Source organism: Rana temporaria, chromosome 6 (assembly GCF_905171775.1).
Source record: "Rana temporaria chromosome 6, aRanTem1.1, whole genome shotgun sequence".
NCBI lineage: Eukaryota > Metazoa > Chordata > Amphibia > Anura > Ranidae > Rana > Rana temporaria.
In genome coordinates, this window is record NC_053494.1 from 77656852 (window position 1) to 77670982 (window position 14131).

The window sequence follows — 14131 nt, forward strand, 5'->3', positions numbered from 1 at the left end:
TTCAGCTAGATACTCTCCAACCTATAGGGATGAACATAGACATAGATTTTAAAGTTTTTTTAACCAATTTTTAATAATACTTTCATCTTATTTTAATTTAATAGTATTCCCATTATTTCTAAACCTAATTTCTAATCCACATGACCTATATTTTACTTTATTAATTTATTAGTGGGCCTAGCCTTATATCTCATGACCCCACTCCCATAATCCCACTTCCCATTAATTTTTTTTCAAAAAATTACCTAATAACCTTTTAAACACATTGCCACATCATTTTAATGAATACATAGTAGAAACAGTATTACACTATTGGATCCTTCTCTCTTTTTTTTTCTTTCAATATTTTTCTTGCAATTTTCATATGAAGCATTGTACAAAACAAAACGGGTGATTCAATATACACAATATACATTTAGAAGTAAGGTATAGTTAAGTAACAAAAAAAAACACAGTAAATCTTCATCAGGAAAATACTATATGTTAATTGCTATTAAATGTTCAAACATGTAGTTTTTATGGACTGCTCTGGTTAGATCAGAGAGGTTTGTAGTAGTTTTTGTTTTCCAAGTGCGTAGTATAAGCGCTTGTGATTCTAGTAGAATATGGCTTATTACCAGTCTATACTCTAGGGGGAACTTTTCTATGCCTAGATGTAGAATTGCCAATGCTGGAGAGGGTGGAGTCAGTATTCCCGTCAGGGAGGAAATTAGTGAAAAAAATTGGTTCCACAAACTCCTTATGTTTGGGAAGTGCCAGAACACGTGAATAAGGTTACAATCCTTCTCTCTTTTGTTTGGCAAACGTTTTGGAGGATTAGAACACATATTTTTGGCTGGCGATCTTCCAGGGTGCTGCACAGTGGCATATACTGTGAAAGCTGTATACCCCAAGAGGGGGTGGAAACTCTAGTGAGTGCAGGCCTTATAGGAGCATGGATTAAATCACATATGCTGTGGTCACCTTTTCAAGAGGAGAGTAAGAATAGAGAGAGAGCTTTTTCACATGCACAAAGCACCTTTTGGAATTTTAAAGACTTTATTTAGCACTACTTTGAATTTTAAAGAATCTATCTAGCACTTTATTTATCACAGTTTATGGTTGGTCATATTAATTTTTCAGCAAGATATTGTATATAAGTTCTGTCATTTTTAATTTTTTTAATATACATGTGTATTTTATAGCACAATTTGAAATAGATTTATCTAATCAGTTACAAAGGTGGGTAATAGCACTTCATGAACAGTGCCATATCTACTCCACATATTTACTAATTTTTTTAGTGATATTTGATCTCTTCCGCGGTTTTTATTTTTTGGACTATAAACAAAAAAAATTAAATACCGACCATTTTGAAAAAAAAAAAAATGTTTTACTTTCTGCTATTCAACATATTCAATACAATAACAATAAAATGTCTTTTATAAATTTAAGCCAAACTATGGGATACATTTTTGTATTTTTACTAGTAATGGTGGCAATCAGCGATCTATAGTGGGACTGCGATATTGCGGCAGACAAATCATACACCTAACTGACACTTATACAGTTAATCAATGCAAAACAAATGCACTGTCACTGCACTAATGACACTGGCAGGGAAGCAGTTAACATCAGGGGTGATCAAAGGGTTAAATGCGTTCCTAGGGAGTTCTTGCTAACTGTGTGTGTGGGGAGGGGGGTGCTTGTACTGTGGAGAGGCAGAGATTAATATTTTTGCTTAACAGACACGCAAGATCACTGCCTTTTCTTGTCACAAAACTGTGATCTTGTTTACATAAGCAGATCGTCATTCTGCCTGTGCCTAGAATGATTGGTGGGTCCCAGTAGACATTGCGTCCCCGCGGACTGGCTGATTGGCGCCCGCTGTGTCCAATCGCCGCAGGAGTGGGTTGCTGGCGTACCTGTACACGATTCTGCACAGAGTTTACACCCCACCAGAGTAAATGTACGTGAAACGGTCTGCATCTGGTTAAATTGAGATAGATTGAATTGATAGATTAAATAGATTTTTAAGGTGGGGTACATGTGTTGCCGTGCATCACCCGCATTGTTTTCTGATTGGATGTAGTTGCTGTGGTAGTAATCTGGATGGTGAGCATAGTAATTTCAGTCCCAGAGATTACTCTGTGCCTCTCATTCTGGCCTCCCTTCAAATAGGTTTTGGCCAGAATCGAGCTCTTAGCACCCTGAAAGAGTAGGTTTTGACCTTATCTTTCCTCTCCAAGGGCCTTTGGCTTTGTACACTCTTGTGAAAAAAAAATTTCAAGGTGTTGCTAAGGCAACACCTTGATTTCAAGGAATAAGTTCACTATTTGGAAACAAAAATAATGCATATGTATGCAGAAAAAAAAAAATATGCACGCATTATTTTTTTCCACCAGGTGCAATGCCAGGCTCCTGCAGACACATTCTCCAGGAAGAAACAACGTTTTACACTCATCAGTGCCCTTGCAGTCCACTGAAAATTACAAGCCCTCTGCAGCGGTAAAAAACAGTAATTCACGGATTGACAGCGCATGCACGCAAAACATGTCAGTCATGGCAACCATAGCTTGCTGTTCACCACCCTAAAGCGAGGCGTCTGTTTTCACATCAGGGCGCAGCTGGTTAACGTCACCAGGGGGCCCTGATCTCAAGGCATTGAGATCAGCGCGGGGATGCGCTTCATTTAAATGAAACACACCCCCTAATCGCCAATTTGAATTCCGCCGCCAGAGATAGACTACAGCGCAAAATCTTTGAGGATTCAAAGTCTGGTAAAGTAAGTTACAGCGGCGTAGCATATCTCCCATACGCTGCGCCGGTGCAGATCTCTGTGGATCTGCCCCTTAGTTTATACATGTCAAATAATTAATGAAAATAGTATAAAAAAATCACACACATATATACCCCTTTTTCCACCAATTAAAAATACAATGTTGTCTTTTTTTATTGGTGGAAGACAGGTTTGTATGTGTGATTTTTATTTTACAATTTTCTTTCAATATTCGAAAACATATTTTGTATTTACCTAAAAGAGAATTGTTTTTTTTTTTTTTTTTTTTTTAATCCTACTTACCTAGGTGTATGCAGCATCAATATGATTACTAAAAATGATTGTAGCTAAAACTCATGATACTGAATGGTCAATGGGAAGAATGCTCCGTACACTTGTGGTCACTGGGACAAATTACCCCTGTATAGATGGCTAACAAAGATCAATAATGTCTGCAGGAAGATATCTCTACAAGTTATTGTGAAAAAGTTAAGTATTCTCACTGCATATGACATATGTTCTAACAAGGAATTAGACCATTGTGATATGCATTTACATTGTATAAAAAAAATAAGTCTCTAAAAATCTGGTGAATGTGCCAAAAGTAGAAAATAAATATATTTTACTACATGTAATGTGCCTTTAGTAAATCTGCCCATCGACTGAGCACTTTGCAAGTGAAGTTACTCCAGAACTTGGTAAATGAGGGGAAGCTCTGCTGACTTCCATCACCCAATCATGTGCAATAAAAAAATATTTTTTTCCTTGCATGTGTTTGGGTATTCTTTGTAAAGTTAAACTTTACCTCATGTACTAAGCTCTGGAGTAAATTGCATAGTCTTAAAGTAGATATATAGGCTATTTTTTTCATTTTGGATAAAGTAAGGGAGGGTTATAACCCCTGTTTTGCCCTCTGTGTCTCCATTGTTTTCCCTCTATTACTTTTCTGGGGACAACTTTCAATGATCATGGTAAACAGGAAAAATAGAGAGGGGGAATCTCCCTAATGGGGGCACAGATAACCTGACAGGTGTTCTTTTTTTTTTTTTTTTTTTTCCACTTCAGACTAACCCCAGCAAGAGACTTGCTCATGATTTTATTCATAATTCTGTCTCTACTTCCGGTTTTGCATCATTTGTGGTTTATATGCATGTTTTTATGCATGTTGTTCTGCTTTTTATATCTCATTTCCCTTTTTTTTTTTTTTTTATATTGATTATGCCTACCATTTCATTGTCCCTCTACTTGGGACTAAGGTGTTAAACACAAAGACCGAGTTACTACATGTATTTATCCTCAGTGGGCCAAAAAAAGAAAAAAAAAAACATATATATAATCATCCCCTCTCCCCAACCCCCCCCCCCCCCCCCCCCCCCCCCCGACCATCTCACGACTCCACCTGAAGAAACTATTCCCTTTATTCCGACTGTTTCTCTAATCCTCTTTCAGGTTTTCTGCAAAACTCCAAGATTTTTTGAATTCTAACCAAGAAACCCAGCTGCCCTTGCACTCCTGCTTATTTTTATCTGTACCAAATTTTATTTTCTCCCTCCTATATGTATCCTCAACCGAGTCGATCCACTCCCACATTTGTGGGGTATCCGACTCCCTCCATTTTAGCGGGATCAAGCGTTTCGCTGCGTTCAACAGGTGGGGGATCAGTGAGGCTTTATATTCTTTAACTGACCCCTCCCCCCCATGAAAAAGAACTACCCATGGGTTATCTTCTACTTCTTTTTTAGTTATGATTTTTATCAGGGACAGGATTTTTTTCCAATAAATTTTAACCTTTGGGCAATTCCACCACAAATGTGCCATTGTTCCCCTATGTCCACATCCTCTCCAGCATTCCTCTGACTCTCCTTCTCTGAATTTACCCATTTTGTCTGGGGTAGCGTACCATCCCGCCAGGCATTTAAAGTTCATTTCCGCGGTTCTTACATCAACCGCCGAGGTGTGAGTTAAATTCAGGATTCTTCCTATAGTTATCTTTCCCCTTGGAACATTCAGGTCTCTTTCCCACTTTTGAATGTATTTTAACGTATCTGTCTCGTCCATTTTTTGCAAATATTTATATATTTTAGAGATATTCCCTTTTGAACTTTTAGTGCCACACATTTGTTCCAATATGGTGTACTCCTCCCGTGACCGTATAGGGTGTGGAAGATGTTTGACGAATGATGACAACTGCAGGTACCTCCACTCGTCAAGCATCATAAAATCTATCATGTGTTTAATTTCGTGAAATGTCATTATTTTACCTTGTAGTGTTATATCTTTTAACTGAACTCTGTTTCCTATCCAATTACCACCTACTTCCCTTGTCCCTGGTGCAAAATATTTATTTTCTTTTAGATCTATAAAAGGCGAATTGTATTTTGTTTTTAATTGTTTGTGTACTCTCTCCCAAATCCTCAACGCGTTGTGTGTGATTGCATGTGCTGACGTGTGTATATATCTAAATTTTGGAGGGTTCCAAATCAATCTCCCTAACTGTGCTCTAGCTAGTGAACATTCAATACTTATCCATCTTTTATCCTGTGACTCTTTAGCCCATTCTATAACCCTTGAGAGAACCGAAGCGTTATAATACATTCTAATGTCTGGAACCGCTAGGCCCCCCTTATCTTTGGCCCGTTTTAAGGTTTGGGCCGAGATCCTATGTTTTTTGTTGTTCCAAATATAATTCATAATAAGGGAATTAAGTATTTTAACATATGGTGGAGGTAGATAAATTGGTAGCATTTGAAATTTGTATATGATTTTAGGAATTAAAATCATTTTCGCAACATTAATCCTTCCGAACCACGAAATAGGTCTATTATAAATATTTTTAATTTCCTTTTTTATTTCGTCGAGCAGAGGGATATAATTTATTCTATAAATTTTATTTAGGGTATTTGCCAATTTAATGCCCAGATAATTTATCTCTTTCTGCCATGAGAAGCTATATTTTTTCCGCAAGTATTGTTCTTCCTCTTTGTGGATATTGACATTCAAAATTTCCGTTTTCGCTGTATTCATTTTGAAGTTGGAGACCTCCCCATATTGTCTTAAGGTAGCTATTAAATTTGGAAGGGTGACTCTTGGGCTACATATAAAAAACAAAACGTCATCGGCAAAAGCAGCCAGTTTATGCTCCTCTTCTCCTACTTCTACTCCATATATTTCTGGGTTTTGTCTGACCATTGCCAATAAGGGTTCTAATGTTAACACAAAAAGGAGGGGGGACAAAGGGCATCCCTGCCTAGTCCCATTTCTCATCTCAAAAGGGGCTGATAGGGATCCGTTTATTTTTATCCTAGCACATGGGTGCTGATAAAGAGTTTTAATCCACCCTATCATCCTTGGGCCTAGTCCTATGGTTTCTAATGTTTGTATCAGGAACCCCCAGTCTACCCTGTCGAACGCTTTCTCAGCGTCTACTGACAGGAGCAGACCGGGGGTCCCGCTTTCCCTCAGCTGTTGGAGAAGGAGGAGAGCCCTGACCCCGTTATCTTTACCTTCCCTTCCCGGGATAAATCCAACCTGGTCTGGATGGACCATGTCTGTCATCACTCCCTTCATTCGAACAGCCAGAATTTTCGCGTATAACTTAGTATCCGCGTTCAGGAGCGAGATAGGTCGGAAGCCTGAACAGGTCGTATTATCCTTCCCCTCCTTTTTTATCACTGTAATTGTTGCTGTTAATGCCTCTCTACTCATCTCGTAGTCTAATCCCAGTCCATTAAAGTATTGACAGAGTCTAGGCACTAAAATAGTGCTAAATCTCTGTAGATACGCAGACGAAAAGCCATCAGGCCCAGGACTTTTCCCCTTGGGAATAGTTTTTAGTACCTCATTTATTTCCTGCTCCGTTATAGATTCCTCCATTCCTACTATCTCATGCTCTTCTAGCTTCGGGAGATTGGCTTGCTGTAATACTTCCCTGGTCTTATCCCTTTTTTCACTTGGGTCCCTGATCTTTTGTTGGACACCATATAATTCTCCATAATAGCTTCGGAAGGCTTCCGCGATTTTATTTGTAGCGTAGACTAAATCCCCATTTCCATTCCTGATTTTTTCAATAAAATTCCTAGTTTTCTTTTTTCTTACCATTCTAGCCAAATTTTTACTAGGTTTATTTCCCCAGACATATCTTTCTCTCTCTGTCCTGTCTATGAATTTCCTAGATTCTTGTTCCACCAAGGCTCTATATTCATCTCTTGTTATAATTAGTTTATGGAGTATTTCCCTCTTTTGCCCCTGAGATTTATGTTCCTGTTCTAGTCTGAGAATCTCCTCCCTTAACGTTTTTAATTTATTCGTTCTTATTTTGTTTTTCCTTATCCCTTCTGCAATAAAAATCCCTCTAATATAGGCTTTATGAGCGTCCCACAGGGAAGCTCTTGAGATACCCTCCTTATCATTCTCCTGGAAGTAAAATTCCAGCTCTTTCTGTATCCTCTCGACCACATCCTCGTCTCCCAACAGACTCTCATCCAGTCTCCATTCTGGTGGAGAAGCTCTTGGTATAGAGGTGACTATTTTCATGGTTATAGGCGCGTGGTCGGAAATCGTCATGATCTCACACCTTACTTCAATCACACTCTCCAGAAGTCTATGGTCAACGAGGACGTAATCGATCCTCGAGTACGTCCCGTGAACAGGTGAAAAATACGTGTAATCCCTAGCCTTGGGATTAAAGATTCGCCAAACATCCACCATTTGGTTTTGTGTCATTTGTCTTGTCAATATCTTTAACTGCTCACGATTAGTTCCCTGCACACCGGACGTACTATCAAGGTTTGGGCACATGCAGAAATTGAAATCACCCATTAATACTACGTGGCCCTCTTCAAATTCTTTTAATTTTCTCAGAATTGTACTTATATATTTAACCGCATTCACGTTAGGAGCATAGACATTTGCCAAGGTATATACCTCCCCACCTAGTTTTATTTTTAAAAACAGGAATCTCCCCTCGGGATCTGTCTGTCTGTCCACCAATGTGAATCGAACTCTACTAGCAAACCCTATCGCAACCCCGCGGGATCGAGATGAAATTGTGTCTCCATAGTACCACACTGGGTATTCTGGTGAATACAACTTTATGTTGGACTCCAATGTAATATGGGTCTCTTGTAAATAAGCAATATCCGTTTTATATTGTGTTAATTCACTGAGGATTTTATGTCTCTTACTATGAGAGTTTAAACCTTTTACATTGTAAGAGAGGAACTTAAACTCTGTCATATAACTTTTTTTTTTTTTTGCGCTTTAAGGAATTCTCCTGTGGAGTCGTTCAGATGGTCCCCCTCCCTCCCCCTCCCTCTCCCCAGCCCCCCTCCCCCCCCATTTTCCTCCCGCCCCCCCCCCCTGCCTACCCACCCCCCCCTCCCTCCCTCCCCCACCTTGGCCCACTCTTGGCCTGGGAGCCGCTGGTAGAAGACTCTTCGCCTTCATCCTTGGCTCCTCAATCGTGGTGGTGCTCAAGATACTCCCCTGACCCCCCCCCCGTCTCCCCCCCCCCAGATCCCCGTCTAAGCTATGCCCGACTAATCCACCCAATCTGGGAGTTCAGGTATTGTTATGTCCATTCTAGAACAGAATTCGGTCAAATCCTCCGGGAACCTTAATCGTGCTGTTTTACCCCCTTTTATGCCTATGAGGCACGCCGGAAAGCCCCATTGATACTTTATATTATGTGCCCGCATGCGGTCTAAAAGGGGTTTCAAGTGTCTTCTTCTAGTCAACGTTTCTTTAGACAGATCTGAAAATATTTGTAGCTCAATGTCTCTATGTCTCAGGGGAGGTTTTCCTCTGAGCCTTCCCCAGATTTCTGCTTTATCGACATAGTTCCTGAAACGGACCACCACATCCCTTGGGCCGTATCTTTCTATCTGTTGGGGATTCCCCACTCGGTGTACTCTCTCGATCTTGAGGGACTTAGATTCAGCTGCTCTCTCTAATAGAGGATTAAAGATTGTGTTCATGGTGTCTCTGAGATCCTCGTCCTTTTCTTCTACAATCCCTCTGATTCTAAGGTTCTGTCGCCTATTACAATTTTCCTGATCCTCAATCCTATATACCGCCAGTCTCTGGTTTTCAGTCAGGGTCTTTACTTGTTTTTTCAAGAGGCTTATTTCCTGTTCCTGCTCCTCAATTCTCCTTTCCGTCTCTACCACTCTGTCGTTGAGCCCCCCCAAGTCTACTCTTATCTTATTGATTTCTGTCTTGATGATGTTTTCCATGGAATTTTCCATCCTCAATAGCATTGCATTCATCTCTGCCTTTGTCGGGGGGAGCGTATCTTGGGCTATCTCCTGTACATTATATTGCTCTTCTTCACTTTCAAGTGTCATTTCACCTCTAGAGCTCTCGGCGCTGCCTGTTCCTACCCCCTTTTTTGTAACAGTCTTTTTTTCATTTTTTTTTGCAGAGCCTGGGCTTTTGAGGGTCCCTTCTGGCGTCATGTATTGCTGTATGGAGCTATTCCCCAGTTTATTCTTAGTTGGTTTTGTAGTACCCCCTCTCGTTGATCTATTCATTTTGTTGGCGGGTCTAATTCTCTTCCCCAGTTTGGAAGTGAAGCTACTAGGAGGGGATAAAGGGCGAAGTGACGAGAGAGAGATAACCCCCCGCGTCCAGTCAGATCCGTTTTTCCAGGCGGCCTTGTCTATTCACCTTAGAATTGCAGGATCCCTTACTACTTTTGGGCTGCGTTTTCCTCAATTTACCAGTTTGTCCTTTTATAGTAATACTACCTTCAGTATTTACCAGAGATATCTTCCTGTGTTACTTCAGCCCGTTTTTCCTATATGTTCCTGGGACAGGGTAGTCACCTATGTCAGGGAGGTTCTTAATGTTTCTTTTCACAGTCCCTCTTTAATCAGCCCTATGATTTTACTCACTTCTCTTAGTCACTTGTGGGTGTACCTGTAATAATAACCCATTCCCGATAGGGGTTTTTCCTCCGGGTGCTGATGCTAGATTGCCCTGGCCTGTTGGTATATTGATAATTCAACTATAGAGAAGACCAGCGGGACATCAAAATTTAGATCCACTCCCAAGTTGTCTCCCTATTTATCTCCCAAGACAGGTATGCTTCACTCCGGGCTACTTCTTATAGTTCTATTCAATAGAAACAGAGGGCCAGACTCTTAATATATCATAAGCAGTCCGCAGTATAGAGAAAGCCCAGAAAAGGAGGAAAAAAAAAAAAAAATCGCATTAAGCGAATTGCTACATTAGTCCAGATATGAATCCAGTACCTTTTCAATTTCTCTTCCAATACAGCTCTGACAGGTAATATCCCCTTTAGTAGTCCAGAAACTGGATGTAATTCTTTTTTTCCTTTCCCTTATCCTTACACAGAAGTCCCTTTTGTGCTGAAGGGGTTCGCACCCCTGGGGGGGGGGGAATACAATTACTGTACTTTCCTTTCGGCAAGGGGGCAAGGGGGGCCCTAAGATAGGTACAAGTTCACCTCCTGTAGTCTGTTCGACCTGCCCCTATAAGCACTTGTAAATTACAGTCCCATTTCATCACTAATCCAAAAAAAAAAAAAACACAAAAAAAAAAAAGCAAGGAATCAGTGGGAATCAGTATGCACAGCGATCCAAATTTTCCTTAGCATCATCTGCTCATTTATGTTCCTCTTTTATAGTCAACCCTATTGTGAGAGAAAACATGATCTGTCGAGGCAAAAACTGAACACCTTCACGTGCGTCACGTCCGCATGACGCTCCCAATGCACAAATCTTAATAAGAAGTTACTGTTCATTCATTACATGCATCCTATGAGAGCCGACAATAGTTTTAGCATATAGGTATCTACATCATTTGCATTTAAGGTTTGCCTTTTTCATTTAAGTTATATGGTCTATACTTCAGGGACAATAAGAAGACAGGGGGGTCTGGGGGGGGGGGGAGACCCGACCTAACTCGGCTCTGCTGAGCGCCTCACCGGACCCATGGGTTTCCTCCAACCGCTGCTGCAGACCATGAGCGTCAGGGCAATCTCAATAGGGACCGCGCTGTACTTATACAGCATGTCCCCCTTAGAGTCTTCTGCTCAGCAATCTCCCAGCTCTCCCAGCCGTGCAGGACTCCCTCTGACCGTGCAGCTGTTCAAATTTCCCGCACAGCGCGGCACCTCACGTGGGGACGCCGAGTCACTGGCATATGTCGGGTCCTGGGGAGGGATGGATCACCCGCTCGATCCTCGCAGCACCCGGCCTCTCACTCCGGTGTCTGCGGGGCCTCGGAAGACCGCGTTGGAGCCTCGATGCGGCGGGTGTCTCCTGGAGCCATGGAGCCATCCGACACCTCCCACCTCACTCACGTCACGTCATCCCCCAACACGTGACCTGCTGACAGGTGTTCTAATACACCTCCACTCTATCCAAAACTAAACAACGTTTTTCATTTGGTTATACTTTAACCACTTTAGCCCTGGGAAGTTTTACCCCCTTAATGACAGGCCATTTTTTGTGATATTGCACTGTTTTACTTTAACTGACAATTGCGCAGTCGTTTAATGCTGTAGACAAATTACATTGGTGTTCCTTTTTTTCCCACAAATAGAGCTTTCTTTTGGGGGTATTTCATCACCTCTGCGGTTTTTATTTTTTTGCGCTATTAACAAAAAAAAAAGCGTACATTTTGGAAAAACAATGTATGTTTTCCTTTCTGCTATAAAACATATCCAATAGAAAAAAAAATCTTCATACATTTAGGCCAATATTTGGGCACGCCCCAGAGCGGACAACAGGAATCACATACACTTACATGATTTTGCCTCAGTAAATGTATGTGGGGTGGTCCTTAAGTGGTTAAAAAAATCAACTCCAATGATTTCCATATTTGGGTTTCAATGCATTACTGTTGAGAGAACTGATCCAAAAGGCAGAAACTACGCAAAATTGGCTACTGTATTTTTACATTCCTTAAATACTGCGTGTTTGGACCACTGCTTAAAGTGGAGCTCCACCCAAAAGGAGAAGCTCCTCTTCTCTGCCTCTTCCCCCCCCCTCCACTGACACATTTGGGGGTGTGGTTACTTGGTTTTGATAGGTACCCACCCCCGGCATAGAGTGCTTTGCGCATGTGCAGATTCACTGCCGGTTTCACTTAGTCAAGATTGCGGTGCAAGCACCCGATAACTGATTGAACAATCAGCTCAGGTTTGGACACCGCTGTATGCTTGGACAGGTAAGTGCCCTAATATTAAAAGTTTACTGCATTTTAATGTGGTATTTACTGAGCGTTCTCAGCATTTGGTGGTAAATACCACAAAACAGCATAGTGAATTGACAGTTTCAGGATCACAGTGAAGTGAAGTATGCCCAATATATCTATTACATGGTATTCAAACTATATAACATGGCAACCATAATGAACAATTTCTGAGACTTTGTCAAGTCTTAAATCATTTCAAGTTCTGTCAGCTGCACAAAGCAAATCCTGGAATATGATTTAAGTAACACTGTACTAATTTATGCAGTTCTCAAACAAGAGAAATATGCACTTGTACCACTAGGGGCCCTGCAGGGGAAAGGCTCCAGTTAAGTTTGCTTGTGTGCTTCATCTTGTACCCCCTACAGTTTGGTGATTTTTGGGATATGGTAGATGAGTTTGTCCTTTCAGGCCTTAAAGTGGTTATAAACCCTTTAAACCCACTTTATGCCACAGGTTAATCTATTATAAGGCTTACCTGTAGCTACCCAGGATCCTGCAATACCCAGAAGTCACTCCGGGAGAGATTTTGCTGGCCGGAGGGGAGTACGAGGACCACTGCATGGGCTTTGATATAAGGTAAGTAATTCATAACGAGCTAGTATGCTATGCATACTAGCTCATTATGCCTTTGTCTTGCAGGGTTTTTTTTTGTTTGTTTTTTTATAGGGTTTACAAACACTTGACAGGTAAGAAGATAAATTTGTCTGATAAAGTTTTATCTTTATAACTTTTAAATGATTTCTGTTGGTAATGTCCTCCACAATTACTGCATAATGTTTACTATAGTCTGGTCAGTAAATTGTTTTTCTTTTCGTCCTCTCAGTAGAATGGGGGGACTAACATCTAGAGTTTAAAAACATTTCCACAATGCAATTTATGCTGAGAGCAAAGTTGAAAGTTGCAAATAAAGACATTCTTGCATGCCAGAGGTGCCCTAAAGACATTAAAAACTACTTTATAGGATTACATAATGAGCACCATAATGAAAGTGTAAAGCCTCATACACGATCGACTTCCAACTGACTTTTCTGTGGATTTTGCTCCAAAGGGCGTTGACCGTGAACTTGGTATGCATACACGTCGTAAGACTTTTTCAGCCAACTTTCACCAAATCATGTGGTTTTGCAACCCTGTGGGCAAATTCTGCTATTGTTGTCTGATCTTTAGCATTGGTTCGGAGCATGCATGTTTGTACTTTGGAGTTGGACACACGATCGGATTAGCCGACGTAGGACATTTGTTGTCAGGAAGTTTGTCTGTTTGCACAGCGAACATTTGTCCGATGAAAAACATAAAACTGATCGTGTGTATGGGCCTTTAGTAACTTTTCCCTCCATAGTTCTCATTCCAGAAACACTCATTCTGCTGCTTCTGGATCATCACAAAGTGTTCCTTCACCAGCAGCATATTCAAATAAGGAAGTGTTGCTAGCCACTGTCCCTCAAAAATACACACTACCTTAATTGATGGATAAAATGACACCTCAAAATCTGGAGAACATTTAGAAAATTATTTCAAAAGCAATACATACATGCTTCTGGATTATGTCAATAATTTAAAATGCCTAGAAAGCTTTTAAATTATCACAACCATCCTACCATTTGCCAAACCAATATTCCTTGAGCAAGCCTCTTTGCAATCTGAAAAACTCCATATTGTAGCTTTTCTTTTTGCAAATTTTAAAAACAAAATCCAGAAAAAAACAGGGTTTTTTGTTTTGTTTTTGTTTTTACATAGTTCTTTGAAAAAATTCCCTAAATAATGCCTACTGAAATAGTTGGGAATTTAAAGTTAAATTTAAAAATGCACAGTAAAAACATAATTTTCTGTCATTTAGAAATTGAAATGGTGATAATGGAAAGATCAAAAGCAACAGAAAAATCTTCGGTCATAAAAGAAGAGAACACCACTGATGAAGAAAAGAGTGCATCTGCTGCAGGAGCCCATGCCTCCCAAAATAGGTAAAGAGGGATTGTACTACATATAAATGCATACAGTCACTGTAGCCATTAACCCTTTCAAAACACAGTTTCTGAAAGCACATGATAAGTAGAATAAAAAGAAGGCGCTACTGATTTTACAAAATTCTTACCAAGTATAAAAGCTTAACCTGTATTGAGTGAATTAATAATAAATATTTGTAACTTTTAC

At 40.4% G+C, this 14131-nt stretch overlaps 1 protein-coding gene across 13 annotated transcripts in view; it reads left to right on the top strand.

Moving 5' to 3' along the window:
- The window catches only part of CLEC16A (C-type lectin domain containing 16A), a 1403906-nt gene that overhangs the window by 656878 nt on the left and 732897 nt on the right, over positions 1 to 14131 (top strand). For all 13 annotated transcript variants that reach the window (XM_040358542.1, XM_040358539.1, XM_040358533.1 and 10 more), the window contains one exon: positions 13818 to 13941. In XM_040358542.1, coding sequence (XP_040214476.1) covers positions 13818 to 13941 — 124 coding nt within the window. The remainder of the gene's footprint in view (positions 1 to 13817; positions 13942 to 14131) is intronic.